Below are 20,958 nucleotides of genomic sequence, written 5' to 3'. Positions count from 1 at the left end.
CCTTCTGCCTGCTCTGCTCCCCGCTCTGGCTCTGGTGAATTCTCTCACCCTCCCGCTCTTCTGACTGTACCCAGAGCTTGTATAAATAAATAAATAAATAAATAAATAAATAAATAAATAAATAAATCTTTTTTTTTTTTAAATATGTTATTGAGATAGTTTTTCAACAGCAAAAGGCACCTATTTTAATTGTCATATTTACATACTTACGGGATCACTGCCACAGTCAAGATATAGAACACCCCCTCATTCTCCTTCCCAGTTAACTTTCACATGCTGTTCCCTCTCTCCAGGCAACTCCATTTGTTTTCTCTCACTATAAGTTAGATTTGTCTTTTTAAAAAGTTTCACAGACATGGAACCATACTGTATGTGTTTCTTTGAGCTAGAGTTCTTTCACTGAGCATAATATGAGAGTCTTTCTATTAGGTTAATAGTATTTTATTCAATTTTATTGCAGAGTATTTTTTCATTGTATGAACACGTCCAGTTTGTTTATCCACTCACTTAGGGATGTGTAACTGGCAACTGAAGCCAAAGACTGTTAGAGGTGGCACCCTCTGGAGGGCGCTGCAGGTGAGGATGAATAGCCCCAGGGAAAATTCAAACAAAGTATTGGTGGGGCTGGAGACTCTGATAAGAAATATAAGGGACTGCAGAAGCGGCCCCAAGATTGAGTGTTCCAGATCCAGCGTTGGGGATTTCAACTTTTTTGGATTTTCAGGGATTCCGGAGTCAGTGATTTCTGCCCCCACCATGCCAATCTTCCAGAAGGCTGTTGTGGGCGTCTGAAGAACATGGAGAGGCTTCCACCAACCAACCTCAGAGAGGTGCAGTTCACGGACTTTACAAGTAGCTGAGGGACTGAAACTGTCTCCATTTAGCTGCTGTTATAGCCTGGCAGGGAAGGTGAAGACCCCAAAGATGGTAGTGGAGCGCCTGGCTGAGCTACATGATTGTGGCTGTTTATCAGGTGGTTTGGCTGCTGTGTAGTTTGGCAGCTCTGGTGAGCATCTCCTGTTGGGTCTTCTGCTGTCTTTGTGCGTTGGATCCCGGCCTATAGTCTGGCTGCACGTACTCCAGGCCTCAGTGGTGGGAATTTGCTATCTTGGGACTGTTTGTTTTAAAGTACTGGGCACTGCTTCGAGTGAGATAAATGGCCATTTTTGGCCTCAGTAACTTTTTTTTTTTTACCCTGCTTTGTTAAATAAACCCCATTGTTGCTGTTCTCTGAACATGAGTAGTCTTGCAATTGCACACACGGATGAAGAACCCAGACTGTGACCAGTAAACTATTTGGGCAGTGTCATTGGCCACTTTCAGTACCCCTTTGCTGCCCTGTAGCAGATGGACACCTGGGTTATTTCCAGTTTGGGGCTGTAACGAATACACCTCTTGTGGGTGCAGTCATGTGTTGCTTTAGGATGGTTTTTAAGTGACCTCATATGCAATGGTGGTCCCAACAGACTATACCACTTAGGTGTGTAGAAGGCAGTGTCATCCAGATTTCTGTGATTACACAGAATGATGTTCACACAATGACAAAATTGACCAACAATGTATTTCCTATTGTTATGTGATGCATGACTGTATATGAGTCTTTGTATGGATATAGGTTTCATTTCTTTTGGGCTTAAACCCCTTGCCTCCATTACTTGAGACGGTATTGTAGCAAGGTTTGATTTTCCCCAGAATAAAATGTTAGCCCTTTGGCATTGAGGCTGTGATCATAGAATATAGTTCAGAGGTTGTGCTGAAAGATGGTACTGCTGCCATAATGCTGAGCATTCAATGAGCTGTTTTTTCTTATTAATATTGTGTTGTTTTTCCTTACCTAATATCACGAGCAATTTGTTGAAGAAGCAGAACTATTATCATAAGCAAAACTGATGGCAGTTTTAAAAATTATTAATTTTAAAAAAGATTTATTTATTTATGCATGCAAGAACTGGGGTACAGGCCAGAGGTGCAGGTGGTGAGAGGATTCACCAGAGACAGAATGGGGAACAGAACAGGCAGACTGACTGAAATACACTGCTGAGGGGAGCAGTAGGCAAGACAGGAGAGGTCTGCTGTGCCATGTGGGTAGCTCCCTGGCCAGCTGGGGATTGAGTTCATGTTGCAGAGGCTGTGGATAGCTTCACCATGCTGTGCTTAACCCCTTGCACCACCAGGGAGGCCCCTGATGACAGTTTTATTTGTCTTTGCTTTCATCATTTTAATACATTTTTCAATGTGGGTCATTGTCCTCTGGCCCTGGATGAAATGCTATCTGACCTCATGATTTACCTCTCATGTTTTTATATGTCACACAGTAGTATCATCACTTTAAGTCATAAATCAGTCTCAATTCAATATCTAGAACTTGATTTGGAGAAAATTGTCTCCCTTTTTCCTCATCTGGGACCTACATATTCTCAAAAAATCAAGACAACAGGCCCCAAATGGAGTATCTTATGCTAAGCCCATGTCACCAAATCTAGACTTAAATTAACTGCAGTTTCAGCTCTCCCAGAAATAGAATTTTCAGCTAGTCAATGAAAAATTACTTTATCAGCACTAGTTAGGTAAACCACCTGATATATGCCTGTCATTCCCTAAAAGAAAGTGACTTTGCAATAACCAACCTGTATTCACTTTGAATTGTACAACTCATTGATATTAAATACATTCACCATGTTGTACATCTATTTATTACAAAACACATATATGATTACACATACATATTGCATATTGTAATTAAAAAATGATATTCAAGTAATTTTTTTGTGGAATATGTAATCAGAAAAATATAGAGAAATCCAAAACGACATTTAAGAAACCACTCACATCTGAAATAGCGTTATTGTTTTGGTTTCTCTACCCCTAGTCTCTTGCTATCTATAATTCAAAAAATTAAAGTGTAATCTTATTCTACACTTGTTTTATCATCAACCTTTTCTCCTATCACCATATTGTGACTGCTTTTGAGTTTGCATTTTTACTATTGAATCACTGAGTTTTTAATGCAGAAGGAAATCAAGAGAAAAGAGAAAATAAAGAGAAAATCTAAAACCTCCCATAATCTTCTGATTACATTAAATATATACATGTAAGCATCCCCTATAAGAAAAAAAACCACACAGAACAGAAAAAGTTGAAAGGAAGGAAGAAAGGGAGGGAGGAAGACAGGCAGGCTTGGAAGCTTCTCTTCCCAACTTCCTTGCAAAATGACAAAATTTCATTTTGATTATGTATATGTATATGACAACATCGACATATCTACGTGATACTCTTTTATATCTGCTCTCAGCTCATCATTTAGCCAAATGTCTTGAAGCTCTTCAAAAGACAAACTTCCTCCTGACCTTCCTCAAAGGCTACTTGCTCTGTGACTGAGAGAAACACTTCCAAATAATGACCAGCTTTGCACGCAAATCTTGTCCAACTTTTGCAGGTGGCCTGAATTCATAGCAGTGGAATTGCTGGGTCTAACTGCAACTTAATTTGGACTGCTGTTGCTCAGATTGTACCAGGGACTTTCAGGTGGCAGAGAAGGGAATAAAAGCTCAAGTGTAGAGTTCCCTGCACAAAGGGGAAGGTACCTGCTCTTTCCAGTTCTACCTGCAGGAGGCAGCAAGTGACAGTTCAATTCTCCAACTGTTAGTGTGATCTTTGGCTCTAGAATTGGAACCAAAAGAGAAAGCATTTCCTCATGTCAGTGAATGAGGGCTGACAGTCCATGCTAGCTTATTCATGGGGTTGTCCATGATGGAACCAACCTCTCAGAGAGAGACAGGACAGACTCAATGGAGGTATCTGTTCTCCCCTCTGACAATCCTGCCGCTGTGGCACTCTCCTCTGGAACTTCCTGGGCTGTGAATACATGACTCAACCTCTCTGAGCTTCCCTGTCTTCTTTATAAAATGAGAATATTGATAGTGAAAACGACTAACACTTATATAGATTTATATAAATTATCACATTACCCTCACAGCCACCTCATTATGTAAACCATCCTGATTTTAATTTTATTTATTTATTTATTTATACAAGCACCGGGTACAGTCAGAAGCGCGGGAGGGTGAGAGAATTCACCAGAGATAGAGCGGGGAGCAGAACAGGCAGACGGACCGAAAGCACTGCTGAGGGGAGCAGTAGGCGAGGCAGGAGAGGTCTGCTGCGCCATGTGGGTATCTCCCTGGCTGGCCAGGAATCAAATCCGCACTGCAGAGCTGGACAGCTTCACTGGACAGCTTCACAGCTTTGTGTTCAACTGGCTGTGCCACCAGGGTTGAGCCACCAGGGAGGCCCTTTTAAGACAGTGTTTCTCAACCATTTTCCCCCACTGTTAACCCTCTAAATAGAACATTGTAACTTAATGAGAGAAGTTAAATGTCAATAAGATTTTCTCAAGGAGGAAAAACTGAGTTTTGGAGGATCACAAACCATTGAGATATCTAAGATTTTGGGTTCTACACCCTCCCAGAACCAATTTTTGCTCCATTGAGGGCAATATTGGCCTTATCAATAATTTATGTTCTAAGGAGAAAGATCCCAAATAAACTGTGACACAAAGCTTTTGTTTGCTCAATGTTTTTTTATATCCATTTACAGAGTCTCGAGATTTCAAGACAAAAAAAAACAACAACAGGTGTTTTGTTGTTGTTTTTACAATTAAACACTATTCCTGTGTATATGCACAAAGAACAGTATAAAACTGCTAAGGTTTCCTGAAAGTCTTCACATTCAGAGTGCACTACCAGCTGTGTATAAGAATTCCAACTGCTCCCCGTTTTCACAACTCTTGCTATTGTCAGTTTTGCTTGGGGGGATCCTTAGTGTGCCTTTCATTCTTGATCATTATCATATTCTACATGATGACTTCACACACTTGGGCAGAGGATTGTTGATGAAACCAGGGCAGGGGCCAGAATAGCTTGCTAGGAGGACTGTGATGGTCCAGGAAGGGAGAATGGGGCTTAGGGAGGAGGAGGACCCAAGAGTGTGAGCCTGGAGTGTGAGCTGGGAGAAGACAGGCAGGAGAGGAAAGTGGAAGACAGGCAGGACTCAGAGTAACAAGGGTGTGGAGCATAAGACTCAACTTTTGACTCCCACATGTTCTGCCCAAGAGGATTCTGGGCCTTAGTAACTTTGGTAGCTGTTCTATTGTACCCACACCTTGAGGCTCATTGGTGCATAGTAGCATATTAAAGTCTCTGACAAGCCTGCAATCAAGAAATCTATTATATAACCTACTGTGTCTCCAACTTAGCTCATGATTTTTTCAAACTATGTCATCATCACCACCACCACCACCACTACCACCATCATCATCATTATCATCATCATTGTATCTCTAATAACACTTCATCTAGCTAGCTCAGTGTTATGTACCCAGTGCCTAGAACTGTCCAATATCCAAAAGCCAAATATTTTTTGTTGCATTAATGATCTTGTCAGATCTTCAGAGCAACTCTGGGAGGTAGGTATTAATATATTTGCCATGACAAATGAAGCTAAAAGAAATCAGGTGGTCTGCCTCAAGCTACACAGCTTGTGGGTGGAGGACTAGAATTTGATTTGGGTTTTGCCAACAGCCTCTCCACCACCCTGCCCAACTCTCAAAGGTGCCCCAGACCCTCAGCCTTACCTGGTGGTAGCAGATGTGGTCTCCCCACTGTCTGACTATTCTCAGTCTTTCTTGGCCTGGTGGCCATGGACATACTCGGGTTGTTGCCCAGAGAGCTAAGCTGTAACTTGAGTCTCACCCAAGCTGGGGATGATGGGGCGGGTGGGCGGGTGACAGCCAGGGCAGGGAGATTTGTCCTGACACTGGTGTGCAGCAGTCTGATAACCCATGTGGCCCTGAGGAGACTGGGGGTTTTGGGAGCCTGCTTGGGAACGTGGTCTTCATGGGCAACAAGCAGACAGTCTTCACTCATGAGCAGTTAGAGGCTTATCAGGTAGGGATGATAGGCTGGGCCCTTTGATAGCCTTGGTTCCCTGGCCTGAGAAGTGGGGACAGCATCCCTTTGGGTGTATAGTCTGCAAGGGTTCCCAGTGTGGCTCTGTGGTGAGGGTTCTTGGCATGGCTCTGTGTGTGGCGTTAGGCAGAGATGTACATGGAGTGGGGAGGAGGGAAGGAGGCAGGGTCTGGACCAAGACAATGTCTCTCTCTGCAGGACTGCACCTTCTTCACCAGGAAGGAAATTATGAGGTTAGTCTGAAGAGAAATACCTGGAAACAACTTTCTGTACATTACTGGAAGATATTTGCCATTTAACAGAGCTCTGTGCTTCCTGGTGGTTAAAGCACTAATAAGGACATTGCAGACTCGGTTAGGGGATGGAGGCTGAGATGGCATATTGTGAGAAGTCACATCCTGGCATATTGTGACAGCTTCTAGGCTGATGAGTTTGGACTTTGTCTCAAGGGTGGTGGGAAACCATGGAGAGTATGTGAGCAGGGAAGGGACAGGTCAGCATATTAGAAAGACTCTCCTAAGACTAGTATGAAGGGGCTGGGAACTGGAGCCTGGGAGCTCATAGGCAGAGTTTAGAGTCAGCTTTGGGCGGTGGGGTTCATATCAGGTGAGGTGCAGGGAGGTGGCCTGAGTCTGCGGTCAGTCCCTGGCATGAGCCCAGTGAGACTGGCATAGACAGGTACCCCACGTCATCACTCAGCCCATGAGGCCATTGTCTGGAGGCCCCGACCCATGAACTTGGAGCTGTGAAACCCAAGCTGGCTGGGGTTCAGCTGCAGAGTGATCAGGGCCAAGGCCCCAATTGCGTGGGCACAAGCTATCTATTATTGATGGGCTCACCTTTTACCAATGAGCCCCATTGTCCTGGTGAGGACAGCTGGAAGGGTCACCGTGGCCATGGCGATCAGATTACTGATGGGGAAACTGAGGCTCAGACAGGAGAGAATGGCTCTGGCTCTACAGATGGCAGAGCCCCAAGGAGTTTGAGGGCTGACATTGTGTCTATCTCAGACTTCTTGCTTGTCAACAGATTAAACTGAGGCTCTGAGGGGAAGAGCAACTTGCTCAAGGTTGTACAGACACCCAAACCCCAGCTAAGGGAGCCCAGATAGGAAGTAGTGTATTCAGGACTGAAGTCGTAGATGCTTCCTCCTTGATTTCCTGGCCGTGATATAACCCAGAGGCTCATGTACCCTTCAGAAAAAGTCCCTAGCAGTCTGGGCACTTCTGACTCATCAAGGGTGGTTTCTACCAGGCTGTTGCCCAGCTTGCCCCAGTAGAGGTCTGGCCTTACCAAGTGATGGCATTGGAGTGGGCAGCCAGCCTTACAATCTAGGGAATATCCATGGTACTTGATGTTTTGAAAAATGCTTTTATTCACTCTTTAATAAAAAAATTCCTGAATATTAGTCTTTAGTCTGCTCTGCCACAATGAGGGAACTCTGCCTCCCATTATGGAGGGAGAGAAGGCAAATTTGAGGGTGAGGGTTTTCACAGGCAGTATTTTCCTGACAACATGTTGATGTGCAGAGATTCATAGATTAATTTAGATTAGACTAGCATAGATTAGTTAAGATTCTCTAAATGCTTGAAATGACTTTGCCTTAACCACTCTTCCTTTTGCTATCTCCTGGTAAACTCCTACTCATGCTTCAAAGTCCCGTGCTGATGCCCTTCCTCCTTGGCTTGCTTTCCCCACTTTAGTCTCCCCTGCTCTGGGGTTCTCTCTCCACCTTGACCCTATCTCCAGGAGAGTATAGGCTCTGTGGGCTTGAAAGCTAGTTCCAGAGCTGGTGGCTCTTGGGGACCCAGAACTCTGTGGCAAAGCAGCTGCAAGTATGAGTGAGGCGGGACAAGTCTCCCCCACACTCACCTCTCAGTCCTTCCCATTGTTGTTCTCCCCACATCAGGCTCTTCTTTCGCTACCAGGATCTGGCCCCTCAGCTTGTTCCCCTCGACTACACAAGCTTCCCTGACGTCAAGGTGCCCTACGAACTCATCATCAGTATGCCTGAGCTGAAGGTATGCCTGGGCCATGGGGCAGGCAGGGAAAGATAGTAGGTATGTTCCTTGCTATATTCCTATGAGGTAGTTGCGGAGATTGTTTCCATTTTACAAATGAAGAAACTGGTTCAGAGAGGTTAAGACACTTCTCCATGGTCACACAGCTAGGATATGAGAGATAGTGACAGGATACCAACCCAGGTTGCTGGAAGGATAAGGTGAGATAATGCAAGTAAAAGACTCAGTACAGGGCCTGTTATATGTCAATTACTTAGGAAACATTCATTTCTCTTTTCATAGTAGGTGCTAGTAAAAGCAGCTTCTTCACAGCTGGATGCTTCATAGTTTGTGGTTTTGGAGGGGACTTGTGAAGTTAGTGATTTTGAGTGGAGATTATTTCATCACAAGGCACAGGAATCTCATTCAAGAGGGATAGCGTGGATTGGCTCTCATGAACAAAATGTCCAGGGTCAGGGCGAGGCTCAGGTGTGACTAGAACCATCGTCTCTGAGGATGTGCTTGGGACTCCATCTCTCAGATCCTCTCAGGAAGAAGCATCAGTCTCAAGAAGCCTCTCCTGATGCTCTGAAGTAATCCTCAGGAGCCCCAGGTTTTCTCCTGTCAGCTCTGGGCCCAGAAGAAAGCAGGTCCCTCCATCTCAATTTCTCAGACACAAAGCAAAGGGCAGCCCACATGGCCATCACAATGGCCAATCACGGTTGCCAGGTGAATGGGTAGCTCTCATTTAACCTCCCCCAGATCTGGCGACACCTCTGGAGCCAGAAGTGGGAAGTTCCATGGCTTTGGGCCACATGGGGTGGAGAGTGGAATTGCTTGAAGTCCTGTGCAGGGACAGGGTGGAGGAGGTTTTGGTGGTGGGTGGTTGGAAGTGCCCAGGAAGTTGGGTTCTATGAGTGAGAGCACATGTGCTGTGAGTGAGACGCTGGCTGGAGGTGGCCTGCTTGCTGTCCCCAGGACAACCCCTTTCGAGAGAGGATTGCCCAGGTATTCTCAGAGGACGGGGATGGCCACATGACCTTGGACAACTTTCTGGACTTGTTTTCCGTGATGAGTGAAATGGCTCCCCGTGACCTGAAAGCCTACTATGCCTTTAAAATCTATGGTGCGTGCAGGGCCCTGGGGGGAGATGTGTGAGGGTGGGAGTGGGAGCAAGGTGGGGCTTGGGACAGGGGCTGCCATACTGTCCTACATGTCACTTCAAGGTGCTTCAAAGCCCTGCCTGACCCTGCCCAGCACCCCATCCCAGTCCTTCCCACCCACATCCCCTTGCTCACTCAGTCTCCCTCTGGCATACAAACTCTGCTGCCTGATCTTTGCCTTTTCTATACCCTCTGCCTGGAATACCTTTCCCCTGACTCTGTCTTACCTTGAAATCTAGGTTGAAAGTAGCCTCGACCCCCAGGCTCTCTCCATTCTTCATCCTGTTTCTCTCTAGCGCAGAGTGATGCTGCTTCCTTTCTTGTTTGTTGATCTGTTTACTTTTCATTGAGTTTCTCTCTGAGGAGGCTGAGGAGAACGATGGTGTCTGTTTTATGCATCATGTGTCTCCCATACCTGGCACAGAGTAGGAGTTCGATAAACACTGAATGAAGGAAACTTTATTACAGGGCCTGACACATAGTAGGCACCCAGTGAATATTTGTGTGAATGACTATGTGACTGGCACATAGTAGGTGCTTGAGATATATTGCTGAGTGAATGAACAAATGAATGAATGAATGAGTGAATGAATGAAAAACAGTTATCACAGTGCCTGGCATACTCAGTATAGTTGTTGAGTGAATGAGGTCCTTGCTACAATCCAGAGCAAGACCTAACTTTTGGGTTCCCTCCAATGCATTGGTGGTTTCTTCCTTTGTAACATGGGGACAAGATGTGTCAACAATTGGCCCAGCCTGCCTGCCCCTGCTGTCCCCCAACTCCATGTCCTCATCCATCCCAATCTGCAGACTTTAACAATGACAATTACATCTGTGCGTGGGACCTGGAGCAGACAGTGACCAAGCTGACTCGGGGGGAGCTGAGTGCGGAGGAGGTGAGCCTGGTGTGTGAAAAGGTGCTGGACGAGGCCGATGGGGACCATGATGGCCGGCTGTCTCTAGAAGACTTCCAGAACATGATCCTGCGGGCCCCTGACTTCCTCAGGTGACTCTTCTCTCTGCCCTGCACAATCTGTTCTCCCTTCTCAGAGGTGATCAATACAGAGACAGCTCACAGACTCTGAAAGTCCTTCTGTTAATTCATTTGTGACTTTGGGAACCTTCTCAGCCTCCCCAGTCTTAGCCCTTGCATCTTTAAATGGGTATAATTTGGGAATCTGTGAACACCTCCAGTGGGTGGATGAAGCTCTTTGGGTGATGGAACATAGCTAGACTTCAGCCCTCATTTACCTGAGTATTTTGCTGGGGTTTCTTGATGGGGTCCATCTCCCCCACCTGTCTTGGGGACACCTGGTAGTAGTATTGGGCAGGGGGATGAATGAGGGTCACCTTTCACCTGGTGACACTAACCCCTTTCCTCTTTGCACACAGCACCTTCCACATCCGCATCTGAGCTACCATGGAGAAGGGGCAGGGCTGAGGATGGTAGATGACCCTCCTCCAGCATGGAAGCTGGCCTTCCTGGGCTCTGGGAATAAATGCTGATCATTGAAATTGTACCTGCTGGGAGCATGCATTTTCTACCTTGCATGTGGGGGGTGGGAGAGAGGAAACTGGGATCTCACCTCTGCCCTTGTGGTGTGACCCTGGCTGCGCCACACCTTCTCTGAGCCACTATCTCCCCTCTGTATAAGGAAGGGGCTGACTTCTGGATATTTCTCCACTATGAGGGCTCCTTATGTGTCTCTGGGGCAAAGATGAGGTGTGATCAGGCCATGCTATCCTTCCCACTCCCCCCTTCCCCGGAGCCCAAGGTCAGACCCTACTCCTGACAGCTCAGAGCACCTCCTTTCTCTCAATCCCTGAGTTCCTCAAAGGCACTGAAACTTTAACTTCTTGCTGATGCATTAGGGCAGTCAGAGAGGTCCTCTGAAGGGGTGGCTTTCACTTTACAGTCCATGGAATACCCGCCCCACTGCCATCACGTATTTTCCTGTGACAAATAGGCAAGTTTGGCCAGGAGAGCCACACTACACTCAGAGGGAACATAGGGACTTGTCCAAGGCCACTTGCTCCAGATCACTCACCTCTCCACCTTGCAGATTTGGGAAACCCCACACCCACCTGCAGTATACTTGCAGAGCCCCAGGTATGGCCCAATCAGTCTAAGGAGTGGTCATTTCCTCCAACACAGACCAGCCCCCAGGGACTTTTCCAGAGGCCATCACATCCAGAGGCACCCCAGTTTATGAAGTTCCTACTGTGTGCCAAAGCCCCAGGTTTTACATACATCCTGCCAGTTTATCCTGGGAAAGAAGGATTATTTTTTTCTCCATTTTGCAGATGGGGAAACAATTCCAGAGAAGTCGATTGACTCACCAAGGATCACACAGCCCTGTGGCCCAGGATACCTAATAACTGAGAGTCCTGGGTTGCCTCTTTCTTTTTAAAGAAAAAGGACTCACAGCTGTCCTGAATGTCATAGTAGAGCTATCATCAATGCTGGAAGTACTTACTGTGTGTCAAGCCCCCAAAGTCTCATCTCTTTCATTTGCACCCCCAGAGGAGGCATAAACAGCCCCATTCACAGGTGCGGAGGTAATAGGAGGAGTTGAGCCTGGTGCAGGGGATGTGGTGGAGCCAGAGCTTGAACTGGCCTGGTTCAAATCCTGGCTTTGAGGCCCCGTAGCTGTATGACATTGGTCATTCCTGTCCTCCTCTTTGAACCATGGTTTCCAAAATAAAGACAAGATGGCCCTGCTCCCACCCTAACCCCCACTTCCCACTGCCTGGAAGACTCTCCCTTAAAAGAAATAATGATCTTGCAATATCAGGTGAGAGGCCTGCCACACAGCAGATGCCCCATATACTTGCTGTAGTTCATCATCATCATTATCGTCATCATTAAATACCCAGGCCACCCACTGGCAGTTACAGAACAGGAACCAAGCAATGCCTTTATTACATTTCTCTGGCTCCTGAGTGTTGGTGGGTGTTGGCAAAGAGTAAGGGGATCTATGTGTAAGTCATCCTTGGCAGCAAGGGACCCAGATCCAGAGTAGATCTCCTCCTTAGCAGTACCCAGGAGCAAAGGGCGGGGGTGGGCGGTATTCCTCAGGGAAACAGTCATCCTGGGGTTTGGCCAAGTTCTTTGGTTCTGGTTTGCACACCTGTGAAGACAGGGACCTCTCCAATGCTTGGCGCCAACCACTGTCTCTGGTGGGTACCTCACCACAGCTGGCTGACCTCAAGGCCTTCCTGGAGAGGACGTCTGTGTTTCTTGTGGCCTGGGGCTGTGAGAGGTTTACAGGCAATGAGGATGCAAAAGGGTCCGTGTAGACATTTTCCAAAATCTCGTCACCTGAGTGGTCCTGGCCACCCGCCCCTCGCCTGGCATCCCATGGCAAGGACAAGTTCACAGCCGCCAGGTGGGATTTCAGCTGCTGCTGGTACTTCTTGCCTGTCTGGGGGAGCATCTTGAGGTTCTTCCAGAGTTTTTGGCAGGCCTCCTCAAGAGGAGCTTTTGGGGTGTAGGAGGAAGTGGCTTTCTCTGAGTGTGCTCTGTTCATCTCTGCTGATGACTTTCTTTCCTTTGGCTGATGAAGCAGGACTGACCTTGACAAGGCCTGAAACCGAGAATAGGTGAGAACTAAGCCAGCCCACCCTCCGAAGCTCTGAATTTGCCCTGGTTGGGATTTGGATCTCATCCAGATGTCCTGGGGCCAAGAAATGTCCTCCTGAAACCCCCAAAATCTAATCCCTTGCCCCATCCATACTCTCTAGGTAAACAGCTTCACTTTCTCCCAGGGGTTGGCAATCTTTTCCTATAAGGACCAGATAGTAGGGCCCTCCATGGTGGTGTAAGGGGTTGAGTCTTAGCAGTATGGAACTGTCTAGCTCCTCAGCCTGGCTCCAAGGTCCTGCAGATCCAGCTCCTACTGACTCTGGCCCCTCAATTCCCAACAATCAAACGTTATTCCATTCACCTGTTAGAACTTCCCTGCTTTTGTTGTTCTGTTTTTTAAAATATGCTAAGCTTCAGGACCGTTGGATGTGCTGTTGCCTATTTTGGGCATCTTCCCTGCATCTCTGTGTGTGACTGGCTCCCACTCAGATCCATGTCCCATATCTCACCACCTCTTCCAGGAAGTCTCCTTTGACTATGACCACCCATACACCCACTGATGCCCACCACACCAGCCTGTTTTGTGTTTGCTACTGTTAGAACTTCCCTGTTTTGTAGGGAGCCTGGGGGGAGAGTTAAGTCTTGACCAAGGGATGCCTGAAGGTCCACTGAGCCACGAGAACCTGGGATTCCTTCATCTATTCATCTATCTACTCCACAGATGCATTAATTGAGCACCCTAATTTGCTGGGTCCTCTCTGTAGGCAGGAGAGGCAGAGGTGAACAAGTTAGATAGAGTCCCAGGTCTCCCACACTTCAGTCTCATGGGGGAGGCAGACAGGAAACGTGCAAACCCATAAATAAATATGACTTTTCAAATTGTGAGGGTGCTTTGCAGCAAATGTTGGAGATGTAATGGAGAATTCAAAGAGGGCTGTTTTAGGTCTGTGGGAGGGGTAGGTCTGGAAACTGGGGACGAAGACCCTCAAAGAACTGAAGGGAAAAGCCGGATATGGGCAATCTGGGGGCAAGGCCCTGAGGTGGCACCAGCATGAGGAAAGGTCTGAAGTTAGCTTGCTGTGCCTGAATAATGGCAGACAGCCTGGACCTGGGCTGGTGATGGCAGAAGGGACTTTAGGGATTTTAACCTGTTTGCCTTGGGAAATCACTGCAAGGTTTAAACTCTTAGCTACAGGATCTAACCTACATTGTAGAGTCTCATTTGGCAGCTTTTGGCCACCTTTGCCCTACCACTCCCTCCTGTTGGAGGGTTACTTTTCTGTCACATACCTGCTCAGGTGCCTCCATGGGACAAGAGGGGGGATTCTGATGTCTGCTGGATCCATGGCCAGGCCCGGAGGCCTCCTCAGCCAATGCAGAGAAATAAAAGAAGAGATCCTTATAATCTACATTTTCTGGATCTTTCTGTGGAGCAGAAGGGTCATGTGGCTCAGTACCAAGAATGGGGACAGAGCTCTCATCATTCCAGACAAACCCTTGACAGCCAGACTCAGGAGCTACCTCACCCTTCATCTTTTATGGACACAAGCCCACAGCAGTTTCAGGCCCAAGGCCCCGCCCACCGAACCTTATAAGGAGACATGCCCATCCACACAGCTTCTGAGGCCTAGGTTACTGGGCTTCATAAGGAATATGCTATCCATATAGATCAGCCAAGGTTATATCAGATAGTTCAACCCTTGTAAAAAGGCCGGCGGGGAGTTGGGGGGTCGGTGAACAAAGACCTGGAGGTGCAGGACCATGGGGGGACAGGGACCACAAAAGTGAAAGAAGCTTAAGAAACTGAAAGGGGTTGATGGGAACCAAAGGTTTTGAGGGCTTGACCTCTGGGAGACCCTTGGGGGCTCCCACCTTACCTGCCCGCAGGGCTGAGTTAGCAGCTCCTCATGGGGCCACATAGGCTGCTGCTGGTGGAAGGTGACCAGAGCATCCAATGAGTCATGGATCCGCTTCTCCCCAGGGATCATGAAGTTCCCATTGTCCAAGAGCTTCACCATGAAGTGGCGACAGCAACTTTGAGCTCTGTCGAGACACTGTAGCTGGCACACCCCACTCCTCCTCTTTCTGTCCCCATCCTGACCCTTGGTGAGGAGCATTACCTACCACCCAGGTTCCCACATGGGCTTCTGCACTCACTAGCTAGCGCCTCACTTTCCCATCTGTAATGTGGGGAACTAACTTCTCCCTGGGCAAGTCAGACAGTTGCCAAGTAGAGTGTGGAAGGGACGGGGGTGAGGGCAAGGACAGTAGATACTCTGGGCCTCCTGGGACCCCTTATTCTCAGACACAGTCTCAGTAACCACCAGGCCCACGACTGCGGGTTACAGCTGGACGTACTGCTGCGCTCCTCAGCTAGATCTGCCCAGACCCTCACTCTGGGAGCTCTCTGTGAAGCTGTGGTATGAGGAACCCCTTGCCCCCTCCAAGGAAGCCCCACTTCCTCCTGATGCCCTGGCCCCTATTCCAGGCCTTACTTGTAGGAGAGTGTGTAGCCCACATGGCTGTGGCTGACTCTGATGAGGAAGGATCCCAGTGGTTGTGATACCAGCAAGTTCTCAGCATCCCTGGAGGGGCACACACAGGAGGCAGAGGAGTGAGGTTCAGATGCACATGGTGCGCAGTCAGGATTGATCCTCCTGAGCACAGAGGTCTGTGCTTTTCTGTTTTCTAAATGAATACCCTAAAACCGTTTTCTGGGTTGTTTCAGACCCTGAGATATTCAGGGATAGGAATGTTCCCCCAGAAGTGGAGGGAAGCCTCTGTTGACCTTGACCCCCTTCCATCTCCCACAGCCCCTAATTACCTTTCCAGTGGTTGAGATCCCCCCATTAAAGCATCTTTGGGTGGATCCTGATGTCACAAGTAAAAAAGCAGGAGTTGTTCCCAGGTCCACCTGAGGTCAAACCCTAGCTCTCTCATTCACTAGCTGTGTGACCACTGGTGAGGGTCAGTCCCTTTCTGACCTTCACCTTCCTCGAGGGAAAATGAGCCCTCACCCCCACCTCCTCACCTCAGGACCAATATGAAGGCAGATAAAAAGCAATGTGAGTGTGGAGAACACTACCTGGAAAGCACTCACAGAATGTTCATTACTACTGTGACTGTTATTTACTATCATCATCTCATCATCACTACCTTTATCTGGGATTCTGGAAAGTAAGTGGCTTTCATGGGCCAAGATGGGGGTTTGGAGCTGTGCCGTCCAATACAAACACCTGTATGTGGCTGCTGAATACTTGAAATATATCTGGTTCAAATCAAAATGTGCCTTTAGTGTACTTTGAAGACTTAGTACAAATAAAGGCACACATACATCTCATGAATGATTTCTTTTTTTTAAGGATTTATTTATTTATGCATATAAGAACTGGGGTGTAGACCAGAGGTACGGGGGGTGAAAGGATTCACCAGAGACAGTGGGGAGCAGAACAGGCAGCGCTATTGAAATACAATGCTGAGGGGAGCAGCAGGCAAGACAGGAGAGGTCTGCTGTGACATGTGGGTTGCTCCCTGGCCAACTGGCCATTGAACTCATGCTGCAGTGGCTGGCAATAGCTTGATAGCGCCATTGTCTTTAACCCCTGTGCCACCGGGGAGGCCCTCATGAATGATTTCTTGGCACAATTAACATTACATGTTGAGATCACATGTTGAAATTTCTTTGATTCCATGTTGAAATAATATCTTAGATAAATTGAGTTAAACAAAAGATATGGTCAAAATTAATTGCACCATTTTCTTTTTACTTCTCTAATAAAGCTGCTAAAAAAAATTAAATAGCCATGTGTGGCTCACAATGTATTTCTCTTGGCACATTCCAGAACTCAGAAAACATGCCCAATTCCTTCTCTCTGTGGATTTTACAATTTTCTTTTTTCTTAAAGATTTACTTTTATTTATTTATGCATATAAGAACTAGGGTGCAGGTCAGAGGTGTGGGGGATGAAAGGATTCACTGGAGACAGAGACAGAGTGGGTAGCAGAACAGATGGATGGACTGAAATTCACTGCTGAGGGGAGCAGTGGGTGAAACAGGAGAGATCTGCTGCACCATATGTGGGTTAGCTCCCTGGCTGGGGATCAAACTCAGGCCGTAGTGGTGATTATGCTGAGGCTTAACCCTTAGGTCACAGGGAGGCCCCAGATTTCACAATTTTCTTTCAATGCCCTTCATGTAAAGTTCTTGTACAATATAACGACAAACAAATAACCTAATCAAAAAATGTGCAAAGGACTTACATAGACACAAGAATTCATATGGCCTACAGACATTAAAAATTTTTTGACATCACTTATCATAAGGGGAATCCAAATTAAAATCACACTGAGATACCAGCTCACCCTAGTGAGAATGGCCCATATCAAAATGAATGGAATCAAGAAATGTTGGCAAGGTTGCGGTGAAAAAGGAACTCTCATCCACTCTTGGTGGGAATGCAAGTTGGTGCAACTCCTGTGGAAACATGATGTGTAGATTTCTTAAGAAAATAAAAATAGAAATGCCATATGATCTAGTTTTTATCCAAACTATATGGAAACTAATATGAAAAGATTTATCTATGCCTAGGTACAGGGCAACACGGTTCACAATTGCCACTCATGGAACCAACCCATTCCTCTTCAGCAGATAATGGATAAAGAAATGGTGCAATATATAATCAGTGGAGAACTACATAGCTGTGAAAAAGCATGAAATAGGGCCATTTGGGACAAAATGGTTGAAATTCTAAGTAATTATGTAATTATGTTAAGTGAAATAAATAAAAAAGTGAGAGACAGATGTTGGATGGTTTCACTCAACTGTGGAATATAGATTACCAAAAAGCATACACAAACAAAGTATAGTAGGAATAAATCTTGAACTCAGTGAAAAAACATAATGGTTACCAGAGGGAATGGTGGGGAGGAGGGAGTGGGGGAGGGAGTCAGATGAGGCATGGGCCCATTGGGATACTTGGTGGAGGGTGAGTGGAACATGTGCACATATCAAAGAAAAATAAAATTTAAAAATGCCTTAAAAAGAAATTCCTAAAATGTAGACAGGTCCTTGGCTCTTGATTTTTAAAGTGATCTGTCAAGATAGGGGATTGGAGAAAACATTTTGGGAATTTTAACAGAAATGGAAGCTGCTAGATCAGGGCAAGTAAAAGTTTAAGTAACTACCTGATTGTCCAGATATTCTACTGTAAAGATTAATTATATCTAATAAATTTCTATAAAAATATGCCCTTCATGCTTAGGGTGGCAATACATGTGCTTTTCTCTACTTAGAGTTAGGCCCTGCGGATGGCTCACTAGTTAGGTTTGTTCATGTTCTCAGAGTTCAGGCTGATGTAGAAAGAGCACATTAGTTACATTCCTGGTGGTTTTAGAGCAATTGTTTGGAACACTGTGTAAAAGGATCCTGAGGCTGCATCCTGCCTTCAGTGATTGGTGTACCTGGTTTGGGTGGGAATGGGGTGGACAGTAAGGTCCCTGGTAGTGCTGATCTGGTAGTCACTTGTATAGAAAAAGTGGAGGTCCAGAGAGGGGAAGTAAGCTACTTACGGTCACACAGCAAATCTACTGGTAGGATTCACACTCAGGACTCCATAATTCTTTTGACTCACTGGGCAGAGGGGAGCCTAGATTTCTACAGTGAAAAACCTGCCTAGGGACACATGAGGAAAGAGGGTACAGGGTAGGGTAAAGTGTCCTTACTCTCTGGAGATGGCACCATGGAACCAAGCAGGAACCCCTCCTTGAGCTAGCTGGCACATCTGTGTCTGCACAAACCAGTGTAGTCGTGGAGGCAGCGGTGGGGGCAGCTGTCTGGCCTCTGTCATGGCTTCCTGGGGGTGGGAGGGAGGAAAGAATCAAGCCTTGTCCACTTCTCATTTTTGCTTTATTCTTACAGCTCTTGGGTGCCTCCTCCCTTGAGAAGTCCTCCAGGCAGGACAGAGCAACAAGTTTGAAACTGGCTTGTGTTTTTTTGAGTACCTACTATGTGCTGGCATTTTATGAACATTCATTTATGAAATCCTCCCTAAAATCTTCCAAGATTTTTTTCCTTTTATTCTTATTATGCCTTTATTACAAGTGATAGTTTTCTTTCTTTTTTCTTTAAAAAGATTTATTTATGCATACAAGAACTGGGGTACAGGCCAGAGGTGTGAGGGGCATAAGAGGATTCGCCAGAGACAGAGTGGGGAACAAAACAGGAAGACTGACTGAAATACACTGCTGAGGGGAGCAGCAGGCAAGTCAGGAGAGGTCTGCTGAGCCATGTGGGTATCTCCCTGGCCAGGGATCGAACTCGAGCTACAGTGGCTGTGGATAGCGTCACAGGTTGTGTCTTAACCCCTTGCGCCACCAGGGAGGACCAATAGTTTTCTTTATAAATACAAATGGTCCCTGACTTATGATGGGTTGACTTCGATATTTTATTTACTTTGTGATGGTGGAAAAGCAATACGAAATCAGTTGAAATTCTACTTCGTTTTGAATTTTCATCTGTTTCCTTGCTAGTGATGTACAACATGAGCCTTTCTCATGGTGCTAGGCAGCAGCAGGCCCTGCAGCTACCAGTCAGCCCCACACTCTGCAGTGTACACACTTCTATCAATTACATGAGCTATTCCACACTTTAGTATAAAATAGACTTTGTGTGAGATGGTTTGCCCTGTTTAAGTTCGGGTAGGTTGAACCGTGATATTTGCTAGGTGAGGTGTCATGAATGCATCTCCCACTTAGGATGGATTTATTGTAAATTGAGGAAGATCTGATTTGTATTTAAGAAGTGAGTTTATTTATTTATTTATTTATTTATTTATTTATTTATTTATTAAAGATTCATTTATTTATTTATACAAGTACTGGGTACAGTCAGAAGCGCGGGAGGGTGAGAGAATTCACCAGAGCCAGAGCGAGGAGCAGAGCAGGCAGAAGGACCGAAGTACACTGCTGAGGGGAGCAGCAGGCGGCAGGAGAGGTCTGCACGCCATGTGGGACCCTCCTCCGGTGGCCGGGGAGCAGCCGGGGATTGAACCGGTGCTGCAGAGGCTGTGGGCAGCTTTGCACCCCAGCACTCAACTGCTGCGCCACCGGGGAAACCCCAAAGTGAGTTTATTTAAATATTAAGTAATTATCAATATCTTGGAGAGATGCGGAGATAGCAAAATGGTGAGTGAGTGAATGATAAAGCTGACAGAGTGGGCTGCTGTGACTTCATGGAACACTACAGAGTAGTGGTCCAAGCAGTTGTTTTTGCAGCCATGCATGGGGGCCATTTCCGGCACACCTGTGACATATCAGTACATCGTCCACTCACACATTTTGACAACTTTAAGCTCAAGTTACACAGAACTTCGTGAACCACTGACATGGAGCTAAAAAAAGGAAACCACCAATTTGCAAAACCTATGAAGTTGGTGCAGAACCAGCAAATCGTGTCCTGCAGGGTTATCAAGACCCTTGATTCTGTTCCCAAACTGGTCCTGCCCCACCTAACTATTTAATATAGCAAAAGATTGTTGCTACCAGGCTGTTTCCACAGTGAGGGGGCATGTTGACTCACCCAGTCAATATTGACTTTCTCCTGCCAGGAGACAGCTAGCATACCCTCTGGGGAGTGGCTCAAAGGAATTCTGGGGTAAGTGAAATTAAATAGGCCTCTTAAGAAATGTTTAATAAAGCAGGGTGACAGAGAGATTAAGAGTCTGAAATCTGAGCCACACAGCTTGGGTTCAAATGCCTCTGTGTAAGCATAGTCAAGTGACTTATCCTCTCTGTGCCTATATTTTTATCTGCAATTTGGAGATAATGATGATATTTACCTGGGGAGGTACAGTAAGTGCTCACTTAATGTCGTGGATACTTTTGACTTTAAGTGAAATGACATATAACAAAAGCAGATCCGCAAATTATGTTTCATTCAATGATGAGAGGGGATTTTTTTCCTCATCAATGTTACAATGAAACGACATTGAACGTAATTGTTATTTGAGGACCTGCTGTATAATTGGTGCAGAGCTAAGCACCATATGTATGTAGCAAAAATTTATGAATCCAGTAGTGATCTAGCAATGGGTAATGTTTGCATTCTTGTTTTTTTCTACCTGAGAGAACTCCTACTTATCCTTCAAGACCTAGCAAATATACCCTCACCTCCAGGCAGCTTTTCTGCCTCTTCCCTTGACAAAGTCCTGGCACCCTACTCTGAATCCCCTTTTCCTCATCACTTC

The 20,958-nt window shown here is 46.3% G+C and overlaps 2 protein-coding genes across 3 annotated transcripts; one reads left to right on the top strand and one right to left on the bottom strand.

The window, feature by feature from the left end:
- Positions 1 to 5,894: 5,894 nt before the first annotated feature.
- CIB3 (calcium and integrin binding family member 3) lies at positions 5,895 to 10,543 on the top strand (the record flags this gene model as incomplete). Of its 2 annotated transcripts, XM_084250832.1 has the most annotated exons (6): positions 5,895 to 5,945; positions 6,165 to 6,199; positions 7,876 to 7,987; positions 8,945 to 9,092; positions 9,940 to 10,135; positions 10,522 to 10,543. In XM_084250832.1, 6 exons carry the CDS (start codon positions 5,895 to 5,897, stop codon positions 10,541 to 10,543), a joined length of 564 nt encoding a protein of 187 aa, XP_084106958.1. The 2 variants fall into 2 exon arrangements, with proteins under 2 accessions (XP_084106958.1, XP_084106959.1); XM_084250833.1 differs by lacking the exons at positions 6,165 to 6,199; positions 7,876 to 7,987.
- A 1,618-nt stretch (positions 10,544 to 12,161) lies between these two features.
- On the bottom strand, positions 12,162 to 18,561 carry HSH2D (hematopoietic SH2 domain containing; the record flags this gene model as incomplete). The annotated part of the gene is made up of 5 exons (XM_084250015.1): positions 12,162 to 12,716; positions 14,006 to 14,140; positions 14,593 to 14,758; positions 15,211 to 15,300; positions 18,437 to 18,561. The coding sequence occupies 5 exons, from the start codon at positions 18,559 to 18,561 to the stop codon at positions 12,162 to 12,164; spliced, it is 1,071 nt and encodes a 356-aa protein (XP_084106141.1).
- Positions 18,562 to 20,958: the final 2,397 nt, after the last annotated feature.

This window comes from Talpa europaea (assembly GCF_964194135.1).
Source record: "Talpa europaea genome assembly, chromosome: 12".
NCBI classification, from domain to species: Eukaryota; Metazoa; Chordata; class Mammalia; order Eulipotyphla; family Talpidae; genus Talpa; species Talpa europaea.
Note: the sequence above shows the minus strand (reverse complement) of the source record. Positions and strands in the feature narration are given on the sequence as shown.